The following is an 18,598-nucleotide window of genomic DNA, read 5'->3' as shown; positions in this document are numbered from 1 at the left end:
TCGTAAAAGTACTCTATAAGGAACCAGTTCTTGATTCAGATGTACTATTTTGAGGATGTGGGTGTTGTCATAAAGAAAGAGAGAGAGCCAGAACAAATCTGTGTGTGTGTGTGTGTGTGTGTGTGTGTGTGTGTGTGTGTGTGTGTGTGTGTGTGTGTGTGTGTGTGTGTGTGTGTGTGTGTGTGTGTGTGTGTGTGTGTGTGTGTGTGTGTGTGTGTGTGTGTGTGTGTGTGTGTGTGTGCGTACATGCGTGTAGCGCCATTCACTGTAGAAAAAAGGGATGCTAGTCTGTTTTTTTTATAGATCTGTAGTGTAGTGGTTTTTTTTTTTTTTTTTGCTTTGTGGCCATCCACAAAGCTCAGTGCCACACCATCCCATTTATCCCATCAGGTCAATCAATAGCCAATAGCAGATGGCTTTAATGGGTTGCCATTGTTTTCTCCTCTGTATTGTGGCCATTGCCTTGGTGCACACACATGCACACCATTATCAATAGGCCATCATCGTCACGATAGATACTTGGTTGGTTTCCCTAGTAGCCTGAGCCGTTATCCTCATCCATCAGTTTACAACAAGAACACTACCCCAGTCTTATCTATAACCCAGTCTCTGTATCTTATCTACAGCACACACACACTCTCTCTGTGTCACACACACACACATGCACGTACTTGCACGCACGCATACATGCTCGCACGCACACACACAGACAGACACACACACACACCACCAATTACGCACCGCTAATACACTCTGTATTGCGGTTCCCCCTTTGTTAGTCATGTATTGGTTCCCTCCAGCCACCCACAACACCAGCATCATACACTGAATCTCCTCCCTCCCGTACAGCCTTCTGCTTTATGACTAACTTCTCTTCCCATCCCGTTCATTATTAACCTGGTGAGAAGGCTCTGCTGGGAGGCAGGCGGTGGGAAGGAGATCAAGGGAGGAACATCATCAGGTGGGGACCAGAGTGAGAATAGCTACAGACAGCAAGTGTGTGTGTGACTGCTTCTGGTGAGGAACTGTTGTTGTTTTATGTCTCTTTTAACTAGTGTGCTCCCCTTAGTTTGTCTTGTCTTGTTACACACGGGTTTGGGATTTGTTGGTTTTTTGTTACGATTATTTAGAAGTGATGGGGCTCGCTGGTGACATCCAGAACAATGCAGAGGAAGATGCTAGTTGCATGTGTGTGTGTGTGTGAGAGAGAGAGAGAGAGAGATGTCTGAAGGTTTTCCTGTTGGTTGGTCGCCATGTGACAGTACAATATGATTACAGTGCGAAGCTAACAGACATAAATGATCAAATACCCAGGAAAAGCTCTTCTCGGAAAAAGAGAAACGTCTCCTAAAAAAATGACACAAGTGAGAGAAAGAGAAAGAAAAAAGGGGATATGGGACATAATGTGTCAGGTGAATCAGTGTAATATCCCAGCGTGCAAAATCGGTTGCAATTACATTTTTTATGATGTCATCTGTTGGATTGGATACTAGTTGTATATGGACGTTTTGTTAACATCCTTTTCTGGTTGTAATCTGGTTATCTGACCTGATAACAACCAAAATATAATGTATTTCACATGAGTTCTTGATCTCTTAATGAAACAGACGTCCTAAGCTGGTTGTTAGAGATACCTAATTGGCTGTTATATAAACAGCAAAAAAAGAAACGTCTCTTTTTCAGGACCCTGTCTTTCAAAGATAATTCGTAAAAATCCAAATAACTTCACAGATCTTCATTTTAAAGGGTTTAAACACTGTTTCCCATGCTTGTTCAATTAATCATAAACAATTAATGAACATGCACCTGTGGAACAGTCGTTAAGACACTAACAGCTTACAGGCGGTAGGCAATTAAGGTCACAGTTATGAACACTTAGGACACTAAAGAGGCCTTTCCACTGACTCTGAAAAACACTAAAAAAAGATGCCCAGGGTCCCTGCTCATCTGCGTGAACGTGCCTTAGGCATGCTGCAAGGAGGCATGAGGACTGCAGATGTGGCCAGGGCAATAAATAGCAATGTCCGTACTGTGAGACGCCTAAGACAGCGCTACAGGGAGACAGGACGGACAGCTGATCATCCTCTCAGTGGCAGACCACGTGTAACAACACCTGCACAGGATCGGTACATCCGAACATCACACCTGCGGGACAGGTACAGGATGGCAACAACAACTGCTCGAGTTACACCAGGAACGCACAATCCCTCCATCAGTGCTCAGACTGTCCGCAATAGGCTGAGAGAGGCTGGACTGAGGGCTTGTAGTCCTGTTGTAAGGCAGGTCCTCACCAGACATCACCGGCAACAACGTTGCCTATGGGCACAAACCCACCATCGCTGGACCAGACAGTACTGGCAAAAAGTGTTCTTCACTGACGAATCGCGGTTTTGTCTCACTAGGGGTGATGGTCGGATTCGCGTTTATCATCGAAGGAATGAGCATTACACTGAGGCCTGTAGTCTGGAGCGGGATCGATTTGGAGGTGGAGGGTCCGTCATGGTCTGGGGTGGTGTGTCACAGCATCATCGGACTGAGCTTGTTGTCATTACAGGCAATCTCAACGCTGTGCGTTACAGGGAAGACATCCTCCTCCCTCATGTGGTACCCTTCCTGCAGGCTCATCCTGACATGACCCTCCAGCATGACAATGCCACCAGCCATACTGCTCGTTCTGTGCATGATTTCCTGCAAGACAGGAATGTCAGTGTTCTGCCATGGCCAGCGAAGAGCCCGGATCTCAGTCCGATTGAGCACATCTGGGACCTGTTGGATCGGAGGGTGAGGGCTAGGGCCATTCCCCTCAGAAATGTCCTGGAACTTGCAGGTGCCTTGGTGGAAGAGGGGGGTAACATCTCACAGCAAGATCTGGCAAATCTGGTGCAGTCCATGAGGAGGAGTTGCACTGCAGTGCTTAATGCAGCTGGTGGCCACACCAGATACTGACTTTTGATTTTGATTTTGACCCCCCCTTTGTTTGAGTTTGAGTTTATTTTATTTTTACAGGGACAGTGCACATTAATCAACGTTTCAGTAAAAGTGCCGGTTTTAGCCAGCCGGCTAATTTTCAACCGCAGTCCCTGGGCAGGTTATTAAAAACAATTACAATATAGACAATCATTGAGCAGTGAGCACACGCAGAGCAACATAGGACAAGCAAGACATAGCATACAGACAGAGCAACATTGGACAAGCAAGACGTAGCATACAGACAGAGCAACATAGAACAAAAAGCAGCAAGACAAAATTTATAAAAGCAACAAAGTGTTTCCACACCTCACAAGCTACAGACAACAGACAACATGGAAAGCGGCAATACACAGCTAGGGATTATGTTCACAAATCTGATTGACCTTTAGCCATGTCTTCGTGCATTTTGTGAAAGTGTGATATGTGGTGCAGTGTGTCTGATGGCAGTGTATTCCAGACATGGGAAGCTCTCACAGAGAAAGCGGATTTACTAAAGGTGCTTTTCCTTAAGGGAACTATACAGTCACCTCTCATGGCAGACCTTGTGGATCTGCTGCCATATGTTTGGGTTTTCTGTTTAACAAAAATACTGAGTGGAGGGGGAGCCAGGCCATTTAGGATCTTGAATACAAGACATGCGTCAGTGTATTGCACAAGATTTTCCCAACTCAGGAGCTCATGCTTTCTGAGGATGTAACAGTGATGATGGCTATTGGGCTTCCTGTCAAGCACTTTGAGAGCCTGTTTGTAGACAGACTGAATAGGTGTTCAGTGACATATTATGCCATTTCTGTTAGTCACATGTCTGTGGAACTTGTTCAGTTTATGTTTCAGTTGTTGAATCTTGTTATGTTCATACAAATATAGTTTGCTGAAAATAAATGCAGTTGACAGTGAGAGGACGTTTCTTTTTTTGCGGAGTTTAGTTTATTTTCAACCGGAAAACCAGTTTACAACCAGAAAGTGTTGTCATACATTTTTCCAGCTGGAATGATTCTTACAGGGTGTTTCCAAACTGCCTTTTGAAGAAACACTTTGTGCTTATGTCAGTTGTGCCCTTTCTGAACCTTGTTGATGAGTAATGTTCTCATGGAGACAATGGCTCATTACGACTCTCCCCACTTTAGGATCTAAAGGAACAGGTCAGAGATGGAACCTAACATTTACCTTTAGAGAGAATGTTGTTTAGATGAGTTGGGAAGTTTATTGTTTGGAACGTCATCCCTGAGCTCGTCTTCCACACATGTCCTTCCAGCATGGGGGCATTTCTTAGACAGTGTCATACAGAGTGTTACGCGGAGTGGAACAGGGAAACCCAAGAGCAGACTCAGATGAGGAGACTGGGATGAAGTAACCAAGGTATTTATTGAAACACAGGGGGAAGATGGAGTGCAGGCCAGGGGAATCTCGGGCGGGTTGCAGGAAACCAGGTGCGGAGGCTGAGGTTGGAGCGAGAGGGGTTGGGACAGGGTAAGCAGGTCCGAAGGGGAATCCAAGGGAGCAGTGGAGTGGGGAATCCAGAGCAGAGTAGCAGGATGAGGAGAAGTGGGACTGGAGACAGGGACCAGAGTCAGAGCGGGCAGAACTGTAGCGGAAAACCGTGTCAGGCAAGGAAAACAGGCACAACAGGTTAACAGGATCTAAATAGTAACAAACGTCTAAAAACGTAGACTGACTGAGCAGCGATTACGATCTGGCAGTGTGGAAGTGGCAGGACTGAGTATTTGTAGAGGTCTTGATTATGGAACAGGTTGCAGCTGGTGGAGATCTGCTCTGACTCCAGCACACCTGTCTCCACCCACACGATCACACACACAGAGAGAGAGGGAGAGGGAGAGAGCACTGGGGGAGTGGCGGCAGGTCAAGGAGACACAGGATGAGCAGTAGAGGGTGTGGCAGGGGCAGATGTAACACAGAGACTGTTATGGAGTTATCTGTGTGATGAGGAGAGTGCTTTTAACTGGCTGAGGTATATGGACACCTGCTCGTCGAACATCTCATTCCAAAATCATGGGCATTAATATGGCGTTGGTCCCCCCTTTGCTGCTGTAACAGCCTCCACTCTTCTGGGAAGGCTTTAAACTAGATGTTGGAACATTGCTGCGGGGACTTGCTTCTATTCAGCCACAAGAGCATTAGTGATGTCGGGCACTGATGTTGGGCGATTAGGCCTTGCTCGGAGTCGGCGTTCCAATTCATCCCAAAGGTGTTCGCTGGGATTGAGGTCAGGGCTCTGTGCAGGCCAGTCAAGTTCTTCCGCACCAATCTCGACAAACCATTTCTGTATGGACGTCGCTTTGTGCATGGGGGCATTGTCATACTGAAACAGGAAAGGGCTTTCCCTAAACTGCTGTCACAATGTTGGAAGCACAGATTCATCTAGAATGTCCTTGTATGCTGTAGTACTAAGATTTCCGTTCACTAAGGGGCTAAGCACGAACCATGAAAAACAGCCCCAGACCAGTATTCCTCCTCCACTAAACTTTAAAGTTGGCACTATGCATTCGGGCAGGTAGTATTCGCCCGACAGACTGTCAGATGGGGCAGCGGGATTCATCACTCAAAAGAAGAACGCTCCAGAGTCCAATAATCTTTGTTATCTTCAACCTAGCCATGAATGAGGAAGTTATTTATATTTGCCTGTGTAAATCAATTGTTATCCATTGTTAAATAAACACTATGTGGGTGGGTGGGTGCGTCTGTCAGTGCTTGTGTATGTGGTATGTTATAACCTGAGAAGGTTAATTAAACACAGGGATTTGGATCTATCCCCGGGCGCTCCTGTATTTAGTCTGCTGCTCTGTTCTGAGTGGGAGTTGTCTGGCTCAGTTCACGGCTACTCATAAGATGCCCATGCTACAAAGAACAGAAATGACTATCATCGTTTCACCAAGCACATCAAGATCAGACCGTACACACACACATACGCCTGTGTTCTGTGCTCCATCACCAAACATACACACACCTTAGTGTGGGAAGAGAGGGTAATGCCGTGTGACGGGATGGCAGAGATGAGAAACCGCAGGGGGGTGTCTCTCCCTTTTCCTTTCTCCTCCCTTTCTCCCTCTCTCTCATGGGTGGCTTGGTGGTTTTCTCTAATACATTCCTTCCTTCCAGAGACGGTACGGATGTGAAGTCCTGTCACTTCTCTGCACTGCTTACTCTCTATTTCATCTGGTGAAAGCGCAACTTATTTTTTTTACTGGTGATAACTCTCCTTTCTTCCTTCCCCATGCAGATGTCCAGCTACAAGCGTGCAACATTTGAGGAGGAAGCGGCAGACAACCCAGCTGATGGGAGCATGTCTCCGGACAGTGTGGAGGTCAGTCTGACCTCAGTGGTTGATGTGAGGGGAGGGGGGCCAGAGGTCAATGGAAATGGAGGAGGCTCCACACAGTGTCAGTCTGTTATTAGGGTGAAGTTGACCTTGACGTGGATCCTGGGTCCATTTTCCCCACTAGTGGTTAAGGTACCTAGGGGGTACTTCACCCCAGAGCATTATTACACAGAATCGGGGTTTATTAAGCTGCCGTTAGCTTAGCCCAACGATCAGAAACAGAAAGTATGATGTTATTTTATTTAGCAGACAATGGATTTGTCATGCCTTTCTCTCGCGTTCTCTTGCATTTGGTCGAAGCATTGCAAAGTTATCTGAGGATAGGCTGTCTTTTAAATGTCATCATAAACTGTCAGAACTAAATGTAATCATATACACGCCCAGTGACACATAGATGTACAGTACGGATTTTAGAGAGAACACTATTCTATATGTCTGAAGACAAGTGTGTAGAAGGTTCAGCCGAATATCCCTGCTGATTAACAGTAGTAGTACATTACCTTTAGACATGTAATGTCTGCAGAGCCTGTGGAGCAGTGGTAACGCTCCTGGCTAGTCACAGGAATTGACATTAAGGGTTGCCCTATTGTCTGGAGCAATTGAACCGAGCAGTTGCGCAAGTTTTCTGCCCAAGGTTTTCACATTGGGCAGATAATAAAAAAAGTGAAAACCAAACAGCAAAGAATTCCAATAGCCTAAAACTATTCCTCCCCATTCTCGGAGCAGGCGCATCTTGCCCAACTGCCATAAATGCCATAAATTGTCTAATTTATGGCATTTATGGCAGTTGGGCAAGATGCGCCTGCTCCGAGAATTGTTTTACTGATAACAACCAAAATACAAATAATTCCAGAACTGTTCTGTCTAATTCCTATGTGTAGGGGAATACACTGAGTGTACAAAACATCAAGAACACCTGCTCTTTCCACGACATAGACTGACAAGGTGAATCAAATCAAATTGTATTTGTCACATGCGCCGAATACAACAGGTGTAGTAGACCTTACAGTGAAATGCTTCCTTACAAGCCCTTAACCAACAACGCAGTTTTAAGAAAAATAACTGTTAGGTAAAAAATTGATTAGTAAGACATAAAAATAACAAATAATTAAAGAGCAGCAGTAAAATAACTGTAGCGAGGCTATATACAGGGGGTACCGGTACAGAGTCAATGTGCGGGGGCACAGGTTAGTCGAGGTAATTGAGGTAATATGTACATGTAGGTAGAGTTAAAGTGACTATGCGTAGATAATAACCAGAGAGTAGCAGCAACGTAAAATAATAGTCTGGGTAGATATTTGATTAGCTGTTCAGGAGTCTTATGGCTTGGGGTAGAAGCTGTTAAGAAGCCTTTCCGGTACCGATTGCCGTGCGGTTGCAGAGAGAACAGTCTATGACTAGGGTGGCTGGAGTCTTTGACCATTTGTAGGGCCTGGCATAGAGGTCCTTGATGGCAGGAAGCTTGGCCCCAGTGATGTACTGGGCGGTATGCACTACCCTCTGTAGTGCCTTGCGGTCAGAGGCCAAGCAGTTGTGCCATACCAGGTGGTGATGCAACCAGTCAGGATGCTCTCGATGGGGCAGCTGTAGAACATTTTGAGGATCTGAGGACCCATGCCAAATCTTTTTAGTCTCCTGAGGGGAAATAGGCTTTTCCGTGCCCTCTTCACGACTGTCTTGGTGTGTTTGGACCATGATAGTTTGTTGGTGATGTGGACACCAATTACTTGAAGGTCTCAACCTGCTCCACTACAGCCCCGTCGATGAGAATGGGGGCGTGCTTGGTCTTCCTTTTCCTGTAGTCCACAATCATCTCCTTTGTCTTGATCAAGTTGAGGGAGAGGTTGTTATCAAATCAAATGTATTTATATAGCCCTTCTTACATCAGCTGATATCTCAAAGTGCTGTACAGAAACCCAGCTTAAAACCCCAAACAGCAAGCAATGCAGGTGTAGAAGCACGGTGGCTAGGAAAAACTCCCTAGAAAGGCCAAAACCTAGGAAGAAACCTAGAGAGGAACCAGGCTATGAGGGGTGGCCAGTCCTCTTCTGGCTGTGCCGGGTGGAGATTATAACAGAACATGGACAAGATGTTCAAATGTTCATAAATGACCAGCATGGTCAAATAATAATAATCACAGTAGTTGTCGAGGGTACAGCAAGTCAGCACCTCAGAAGTAAATGTCAGTTGGCTTTTCATAGCCGATCATTAAGAGTATCTCTACCGCTCCTGCGGTCTCTAGAGAGTTGAAAACAGCAGGTCTGGGACAGGTAGCACGTCCGGTGAACAGGTCCGGGTTCCATAGCCGCATGCAGAACAGTTGAAACTGGAGCAGCAGCACGGCAGGGTGGACTGGGGACAGCAAGGAGTCATCATGCCAGGTAGTCCTGAGGCATGGTCCTCCGAGAGAGAGAAAGAAAGAGAGAAAGAGAGAATAAGACAGGAGAAGTACTCCAGATATAACAAACTGACCCTAGCCCCCCGACACATAAACTACTGCAGCATAAATACTGGAGGCTGAGACAGGAAGGGTCAGGAGACACTGTGGCCCCATCCGATGATACCCCCGGACAGGGCCAAACAGGAAGGATATAACCCCACCCACTTTGCCAAAGCACAGCCCCCACACCACTAGAGGGATATCTTCAACCACCAACTTACCATCCTGAGACAAGGCCGAGTATAGCCCACAAAGATCTCCGCCACGGCACAACCCAAGGGGCAGAGAATCCCAGTGGAGAGAGGGGAACCGGCCAGGCAGAGACAGCAAGGGCGGTTCGTTGCTCCAGAGCCTTTCCGTTCACCTTCACACTCCTGGGCCAGACTACACTCAATCATATGACCCACTGAAGAGATGAGTCTTCAGTAAAGACTTAAAAGTTGAGACCGAGTCTGCGTCTCTCACATGGGTAGGCAGACCATTCCATAAAAGTTGAGCTCTATAGGAGAAAGCCCTGCCTCCAGCTGTTTGCCTAGAAATTCTAGGGACAATTAGGTGGCCTGCGTCTTGTGACCGTGGCGTACGTGTAGGTACAGTGTGGCAAAAAAGTGTTTAGTCAGCCACTAATTGTGCAAGTTCTCCCACTTAAAAAGATGAGAGAGGCCTGTAATTTTCATCATAGGTACACTTCAACTATGACAGACAAAATGAGAGAAAAAAATCCAGAAAATCACATTGTAGGATTTTTTATGAATTTATTTGCAAATTATGGTGGAAAATAAGTATTTGGTCAATAACAAAAGTTTATCTCAATACTTTGTTATATACCTTTTGTTGGCAATGACAGAGGTCAAACGTTTTCTGTAAGTATTCACAAGGTTTTCATACACTGTTGCTGGTATTTTGGCCCATTCCTCCATGAAGATCTCCTCTAGAGCAGTGATGTTTTGGGGCTGTTGCTGGGCAACACAGACTTTCAACTCCCTCCAAAGATTTTCTATGGGGTTGAGATCTGGAGACTGGCTAAAGCCACTCCAGGACCTTGAAATGCTTCTTACGAAGCCACTCCTTCGTTGCCCGGGCGGTGTGTTTGGGATCATTGTCATGCTGAAAGACCCAGCCACGTTTCATCTTCAATGCCCTTGCTGATGGAAGGAGGTTTTCACTCAAAATCTCACGATACATGGCCCCATTCATTCTGTCCTTTACACGGATCAGTCGTCCTGGTCCCTTTGCAGAAAAACAGCCCCAAAGCATGATGTTTCCACCCCCATGCTTCACAGTAGTTATGGTTTTCTTTGGATGCAACTCAGCATTCTTTGTCCTCCAAACACGACGAGTTTAGTTTTTACCAAAAAGTTCTATTTTGGTTTCATCTGACCATATGACATTCTACCAATCTTCTTCTGGATCATCCAAATGCTCTCTAGCAAACTTCAGACGGGCCTGGACATGTACTGGCTTAAGCAGGGGGACACGTCTGGCACTGCAGGATTTGAGTCCCTGGCGGCGTAGTGTGTTACTGATGGTAGGCTTTGTTACTTTGGTCGCAGCTCTCTGCAGGTCATTCACTAGGTCATTCACACGGGGGGTGTGGTTCTGGGATTTTTGCTCACCGTTCTTGTGATCATTTTGACCCCACGGGGTGAGATCTTGCGTGGAGCCCCAGATCGAGGGAGATTATCAGTGGTCTTGTATGTCTTCCATTTCCTAATAATTGCTCCCACAGTTGATTTCTTCAAACCAAGCTGCTTACCTATTGCAGATTCAGTCTTCCCAGCCTGGTGCAGGTCTACAATTTTGTTTCTGGTGTCCTTTGACAGCTCTTTGGTCTTGGCCATAGTGGAGTTTGGAGTGTGACTGTTTGAGGTTGTGGACAGGTGTCTTTTATACTGATAACAAGTTCAAACAGGTGCCATTAATACAGGTAACGAGGGGAGGACAGAGGAGCCTCTTAAAGAAGAAGTTACAGGTCTGTGAGAGCCAGAAATCTTGCTTGTTTGTAGGTGACCAAATACTTATTTTCCACCATAATTTGCAAATAAATTCATAAAACATCCTACAATGTGATTTTCTGGATTTTTTTTCTCATTTTGTCTGTCATAGTTGAAGTGTACCTATGATGAAAATTACAGGCCTCTCTCATCTTTTTAAGTGGGAGAACTTGCACAATTGGTGGCTGACTAAATACTTTTTTGCCCCACTGTATGTACGGCAGGACCAAATCGGAAAGATAGGTAGGAGCAAGCCCATGTAATGCTTTGTAGGTTAGCAGTAAAACCTTGAAATCAGCCATTGCCTTAACAGGAAGCCAGTGTAGGGAGGCTAGCACTGGAGTAATATGATCAAATTTTTTGGTTCTAGTCAGGATTCTAGCAGCCGTATTTAGCCCTAACTGAAGTTTATTTAGTGCTTTATCCGGGTAGCCGGAAAGTAGAGCATTGCAGTAGTCTAACCTAGAAGTAACAAAAGCATGGATTAATTTTTCTGCATCATTTTTGGACAGAAAGTTTCTGATTTTTGCAATGTTACATAGATGGAAAAAAGCTGTCCTTGAAACAGTCTTGATATGTTCGTCAAAAGAGAGATCAGGGTCCAGAGTAACGCTGAGGTCCTTCACAGTTTTATTTGAGACGACTTTACAACCATCAAGATTAATTGTCAGATTCAACAGAAGATCTCTTTGTTTCTTGGGACCTAGAACAAGCATCTCTGTTTTGTCCGAGTTTAAAAATAGAACGTTTGCAGCTATCCACTTCCTTATGTCTGAAACACAGGCTTCTAGCGAGGGAAATGTTGGGGCTTCACCAAGTTTCATTGAAATATACAGCTGTGTATCATCCGCATAGCAGTGAAAGTTAACATAATGTTTTCGAATGACATCCCCAAAGGTAAAATATATAGTGAAAACAATAGTGGTCCTAAAACGGAACCTTGAGGAACACCGAAATGTACAGTTGATTTGTCAGAGAACAAACCATTCACAGAGACAAACTGATATCTTTCTGACAGATAAGATCTAAACCAGGCCAGAACTTGTCCGTGTAGACCAATTTGGGTTTCCAATCTCTCCAAAAGAATGTGGTGATCGATGGAATCAAAAGCAGCACAAAGGTCTAGGAGCACGAGGACAGATGCAGAGCATCGGTCTGACGCCATTAAAAGGTAATTTACCACCTTCACAAGTGCAGTCTCAGTGCTATGATGGGGTCTAAAACCAGACTGAAGCATTTCGTATACATTGTTTGTCTTCAGGAAGGCAGTGAGTTGCTGCGCAACAGCTTTTTTTTTTTTTTTGGAGAGGAATGGAAGATTCGATATAGGCCAATAGTTTTTTTTATATTTTCTGGGTCAAGGTTTGGCTTTTTCAAGAGAGGCTTTATTACTGCCACTTTTAGTGAGTTTGGTACACATCCGGTGGATAGAGAGCCGTTTATTATGTTCAACATAGTAGGGCCAAGCAGAGGAAGCAGCTCTTTCAGTAGTTTAGTTGGAATAGGGTCCAGTATGCAGCTTGAAGGTTTAGAGGCCATGATTATTTTCAGCTTTGTGTCAAGAGATATAGTACTAAGACACTTGAGTGTCTCTCTTGATCCTAGGTCCTGGCAGAGTTGTGCAGACTCAGGACAGCTGAGCTTTGGATGAATACGCAGATTTAAAGAGGAGTCCGTAATTTGCTTTCTAATGATCATGATCTTTTCCTCAAAGAAGTTCATGAATTTATTACTGCTGAAGAGAAAGCCATCCTCTCTTGGGGAATGCTGCATTTTACTTAGCTTTGCGACAGTATCAAAAAGAAATTTTGGATTGTTCTTATTTTCCTCAATTAAGTTGGAAAAATAGGATGATCGAGCAGCAGTGAGGGCTCTTCGATACTGCACGGTACTATCTTTCAAAGCTAGTCGGAAGACTTCCAGTTTGGTGTGGCGCCATTTCCGTTCCAATTTTCTGGAAGCTTGCTTCAGAGCTCGGGTATTTTCTGTATACCAGGGAGCTAGTTTCTTATGACAAATGTTTTTAGGGGTGCAACTGCATCTAGGGTATTGCTTAAGGTTAAATTGAGTTCCTCAGTTAGGTGGTTAACTTATTTTTGTCCTCTGACGTCCTTGGGTAGGCAGAGGGAGTCTGGAAGGGCATCAAGGAATTTTTGTGTTGTCTGATAATTTATAGCACGACTTTTGATGCTCCTTGGTTGGGGTCTGAGCAGATTATTGGTTGCGATTGCAAACGTAATAAAATGGTAGTCCGATAGTCCAGGATTATGAGGAAAAACATTATGATCTACAACATTTATTCCATGGGACAAAACTAGGTCCAGAGTATGACTGTGACAGTGAGTAGGTCCAGAGACATGTTGGACAAAACCCACTGAGTTGATGATGGCTCCGAAAGCCTTTTGGAGTGGGTCTGTGGACTTCTCCATGTGAATATTAAAATCACCAAAAATTTGAATATTATCTGCTATGACTACAAGGTCCGATAGGAATTCAGGGAACTCAGTGAGGAATGCTGTATATGGCCCAGGAGGCCTGTAAACAGTAGCTATAAAAAGTGATTGAGTAGGCTGCATAGATTTCATGACTAGAAGCTCAAAAGACCAAAAACATATTTATTTTTTTGTAAATTGAAATTTGCTATCGTAAATAGGAGGAGGTGAGGCCTCAGTTAACAGTAAATTCATCAGGCTTAAGCCATGTTTCAGTCAGGCCAATCACATCAAGATTATGATCAGTGATTAGTTCATTGACTATAACTGCCTTTGAAGTGAGGGATCTAACATTACGTAGCCCTATTTTGAGATGTGAGGTATCACGATCTCTTTCAATAATGGCAGGAATGGAGGAGGTCTTTATCCTAGTGAGATTGCTAAGGCGAACACCGCCATGTTTAGTTTTGCCCAACCTAGGTCGAGGCACAGACACGGTCTCATTGGGGATAGCTGAGCTGACTACACTGACTGTGCTAGTGGCAGACTCCACTAAGCTGGCAGGCTGGCTAACAGCCTGCTGCCTGGCCTGCACCCTATTTCATTGTGGAGCTAGAGGAGTTAGAGCCCTGTCTATGTTGGTAGATAAGAAGAGAGCACCCCTCCAGCTAGGATGGAGTCCGTCACTCCTCAGCAGGCCAGGTTTGGTCCTGTTTGTGGGTGAGTCCCAGAAAGAGGGCCAATCTACAAATTCTATCTTTTGGGAGGGGCAGAAAACAGTTTTCAACCAGCGATTGTGTTGTGAGACTCATCACTCCCCCTAACTGGGAGGGGGCCAGAGACAATTACTCGATGCCGACACATCTTTCTAGCTCATTTACACACTGAAGCTATGTTGGTGACCTCTGACTGTTTCATCCTAACATTGTTGGTGCCGACGTGGATAACAATATCTCTATACACTCGCCAGTTTTAGCTTTAGCCAGCACCATCTTCAGATTGGCCTTAACGTCGGTAGCCCTGCCCCCTGGTAAACAGTGTATGATCGCTGGATGATTCGTTTTAAGTCTAATACTGTGGGTAATGGAGTCGCCAATGACTAGGGTTTTCAATTTGTCAGAGCTAATGGTGGGAAGCTTCGGCGTCTCAGACCCCGTAACGGGAGGAGTAGAGACAAGAGAAGGCTCAGCCTCAGACTCCGACTCGCTGCTTAATGGGGAAAACCGGTTGAAAGTTATCCTGGCACCACATGGCCAGGTCTCTGACCTCCTCCCTATAGGCTGTCTCATCGTTGTCGATGATCAGGCCTACCACTGTTGTGTCGTCAGCAAACTTAATGATGGTGTTGGAGTCGTGTTTGGCCACGCAGTCATGGGTGAACAGGGAATACAGGAGGGGACTAAGTACACACTCCTGAGGGGCCCCTGTGTTAATTAAGGATCATTGTGGCGGATGTGTTGTTGCCTACTCTTACTACCTGGGGGTGGCCCGTCAGGAAGTCCAGGATCCAGATGCAGAGGGAGGTGTTTAGTCCTTGACAGTTGGTCCGCGCATGCTTTGAGTACACGTCCTGGTAATCCGTCTGGCCCAGCTGCTTTGTGAATGTTATCTGTTTAAAGGTTTTGTTAATATCGGCTACCGAGAGCATTATCACACAATCATCCAGAACAGCTGGTGCTCTTATGCATGCTTCAGTGTTGCTTGCCTCAAAGCGAGCATAAAATACATTTAGCTCGTCTGGTAGGATTGCGTCACTGGGCAGCTCGCATCTGGGTTTCCCTTTGTAGTCCGTAATAGTTTTCAAGTCCTGGCACATCCGGCGAGCGTCAGAGCCGGTGTTACGGATACAGGTATTCTGTGTGTATCCTGTGTGTATTTCTTTTCTCTCCTTCTCCCCTACTCACAGGTGACAATCATCATTCCCCAATCAGTCATCAATCAGTCGCTAATCGGAAGACACCTGCTCCTTTTCCCTTACCCAATCACAGTCCCTTTCCCTTGGTTTAAAAACCCTGTCAGTTGTGTTCTCTAGAGCTCAATCTCTCTGTAAATGCCATATGTTGTAGATCTCTTGTGTGGTTTAGGATACATGTCATTTTGTCCCCACCTGTGGTGGGAAAAGGGGGTAACCAGACAGGTCGCCCATGGGCATACACTACCCGTAGGTAAACTCTGTTAAATACACTAGTTAGACCTGGGCGGACCACCCACTGTATTTTTGGTTAGTTAGTTAGCTGTTGGTGAAGTAGGCTAGTCTAACTTAGGGGTATTTTTGGATACTTATTATTTCTTTCCTTGGGTCCAGCTCAGCCCATTTTCCTGCCCCCCTTTACCGTGTGTTTAGAAATAAACCCTGAGTGTTTGACGGTAATTAAGTTGTCTGTGTCATTTCGTTCTCACCGTTACTTTGTCACTGTTACACTTTGCGTGAGTTATGTTACGGGTCTCGTTACCATCCCCCCTAGACTGTCGGGCCAAAGGGATTCGTAACAGCCGGTGTAGTAGGATTCAATCTTAATCCTGTTTTGACGCTTTGCTTGTTTGATGGTTCGTCTGAGGACATAGCGGGATTTCTTATAAGCGTCCGGATTAGTCTCCCGCTCCTTGAAAGCGGCAGCTCTACCCTTTACCTCAGTGCGGATGTTGCCTGTAATCCATGGTTTCTGGTTGGGGTATGTACGAACGTTCACTGGGGGACGATGTCATCGATGCACTTATTGATGAAGCCATTGACTGATGTGGTGTACTCCTCAATGCCATCAGAAGAATCCCGGAACATATTCCAGTCTGTGCTAGCAAAACAGTCCTGTAGCTTAGCATCTGCTTCATCTGACCACTTCTTTATTGACGAGTCACTGGTGCTTCCCGCTTTAGTTTTTGCTTGTAAGCAGGAATCAGGAGGATAGAATTATGGTCAGATTTGCCAAATGGAGGGCGAGGGCGAGCTTTGTACACGTCTCTGTGTTTGGAGTAAAGATGGTCTAGAGTTTTTTCCCCTCTGGTTGCACATTTAACATGCTGGTAGAAATTAGGTAAAAAGGATTCCCATTTTAAGTTTCCCAGCATTAAAGTCCCCGGCCACTAGGAGCACAGGCCTCTGGATGAGCGTTTTCCTGTTTTCTTATGGCCTTATACAGCTCATTTGTAACGTCCTGACCAGAGTTCTTATGTGTTGTGCTTGTTTTAGTGTTGGTCAGGACGTGAGCTGGGTGGGCATTCTATGTTGTGTGTCTAGTTTGTCTGTTTCTGTGTTCAGCCTAATATGGTTCTCAATCAGAGGCAGCTGTCAATCGTTGTCCCTGATTGAGAATCATATATAGGTGATTTGTTTTGTGTTGGGATTTTGTGGGTGGTTGTTTCCTGTGTCAGTGTTTGTGCCACACGGGACTGTGACGGTTAGTACGTTTGTTGTTTTGTATTTTGTCTAGTTTTCTTGTCATTAAATCATGGAAACTTACCACGCTGTACATTGGTCCTCTGATCCTTCTCGCCTCTCCTCGTCTGAGGAGGAGGAAGAGCTAGACTGCCGTTACATCATTGAGTGTGGACTTAGTGCCAGCATCAGTTTGTGGTGGTAAATAGACAGCTACGGAAAATATAGATGAAATCTCTCTTGGTAAATAGTGTGGTCTACTGCTTATCATGAGATACTCTAACTCAGGCGAGCAAAACCTCGAGACTTCCTTAATATTAGATTTTTTGCACCAGTAGTTGTTTACAAATATACACCGACCGCCACCCCTTGTCTTACCGGAGGCAGCTGTTCTATCTTGCCGTTGCAGCGTAAACCCCATAAGCTGTATTTTATCTGTGCCATTGTTCAGCCACAACTCTGTGAAATATAAGATGTTACAGTTTTTAATATCCCGTTGGTAGGATATTCGTGATCGTAGCTTGTTTATTTTGTTATCCAATGATTGTACGTTAAATTGCTAATTTACATTTTCAAGCAAGTTATCATAATCTTCGGGCAACCAAAAAATATTCCTGGTTTGCCCTGTTGGGAATTGCCTTTCAGACTTAAATGTCAATCTCTGAGTCACATATAATACCCCCATTTAAGCGACTTACATTTAGTGCATTCGTCTTAAGACGGTTAGGTGGGATAACTACATATCTCTGTCATAGCTTTTTTTTTTTAATAATGTAATTACTATCTGCAAATCCAGTTCTAGTAATTTTATTTATATTTTTAACTCCCCAGCTGAGACCGGGGTTCAATCCCCACATCCACCCTTCCTAAGTGCAAACAATGTCCTTTTTTAAACTTTTGACATTTTCTTAAACTACACTAAACTACACTATACTTCATAGTAGTCCCTCATGAAAGACTGACTGCCAAATCGAGAGCTGGCCTGTGCTCTTGCAAAATTGTATTCTCTGTGAACTTTCTCAATTGTATTCGAGATGAACTTTATAGTGATATTTCATTCATTAGAAAGTCGCTCGGAAAGAGGTATGGAGGGTTAAAAATATATATACAGTGCATTCGGAAAGTATTCAGACCTATTCACTTTTTCCACATTTTGTTACGTTACAGTCATATTCTGAAATTGATTTTTTTTAAATCCCTATTTTTTTTTAGGTTCAAGTGCATTCTGTTTCCATTGATCATCCTTGAGATGTTTCTGCAACTTGATTGGAGTCCACCTGTGGTAAATTCAATTGATTGGACATGATTTGGAAAGGCACACACCTGTCTATATAAGCAGTGCTGTAAAGTATGTTGTAAATGACTATTGTAGCTGGAAACGGCTGATTTGTTATGGAATATCTACAGTTGAAGTCGGAAGTTTACATTCACCTTAGCCAAATACATGTAAACTCAGTTTTTCCACAATTCCTGACATTTAATCCTTGTAAGAATTCCCTGTCTTAGGTCAGTTAGGATCACCACTTTGTTTTAAGAATGTGAAATGTCAGAATAATAGTAGAGAGAATTATTTATTTCAGCTTTTATTTATTTCATCACATTCCCAGTGGGTCAGAAGTTTACATACTCAATTAGTATTTGGTAGCATTGCCTTTTAAATTGTTTTACTTGTGTCAAAGATTTCGGGTAGCCTTCCACAAGCTTCCCACAATAAGTTGGGTGAATTTTGGTCCATTTCTCCTGACAGAGCTGGTGTAACTGAGTCAGGTTTGTAGGCCTCCTTGCTCGCAAACGTTTTTTCAGGTCTGCCGACAAAATGTCTATAGGTTTGAGGTCAGGGCTTTGTGATGGCCACTCGAATACCTTGACTTTGTTGTCCTTAAGCCATTTTGCCACAACTTTGGAAGTATGCTTTGGGGTCATTGTCCATTTGGAAGACCCATTTGCGTCCAAGCTTTAACTTCCTGACTGATGTCTTGAGATGTTGCTTCAATATATCCACATCATTTTCCTCCCTCATGAAGCCATCTATTTTGTGAAGTTCACCAGTCC

At 44.6% G+C, this 18,598-nt stretch overlaps 1 protein-coding gene across 5 annotated transcripts in view; it reads left to right on the top strand.

Annotated features, from left to right (window-relative positions):
- The window catches only part of ece2b (endothelin converting enzyme 2b), a 67,153-nt gene that overhangs the window by 15,662 nt on the left and 32,893 nt on the right, over positions 1-18,598 (top strand). For 4 of the 5 annotated variants that reach the window (XR_011669549.1, XM_071356500.1, XM_071356502.1 and 1 more), the window contains one exon: positions 6,209-6,292. Coding sequence is in view for 4 of the 5 variants with exons in the window: in XM_071356500.1 (XP_071212601.1) it covers positions 6,209-6,292 (84 nt within the window). In the remaining variant the exon portion in view is untranslated. Of the gene's footprint in view, positions 1-914; positions 1,018-6,208; positions 6,293-18,598 lie in introns of those variants that run through there. The other variant, XM_071356503.1, reaches the window with a different exon arrangement.

The sequence above is a fragment of the Salvelinus alpinus genome, chromosome 21 (assembly GCF_045679555.1).
Source record: "Salvelinus alpinus chromosome 21, SLU_Salpinus.1, whole genome shotgun sequence".
NCBI classification, from domain to species: domain Eukaryota; kingdom Metazoa; phylum Chordata; class Actinopteri; order Salmoniformes; family Salmonidae; genus Salvelinus; species Salvelinus alpinus.
Note: the sequence above shows the minus strand (reverse complement) of the source record. Positions and strands in the feature narration are given on the sequence as shown.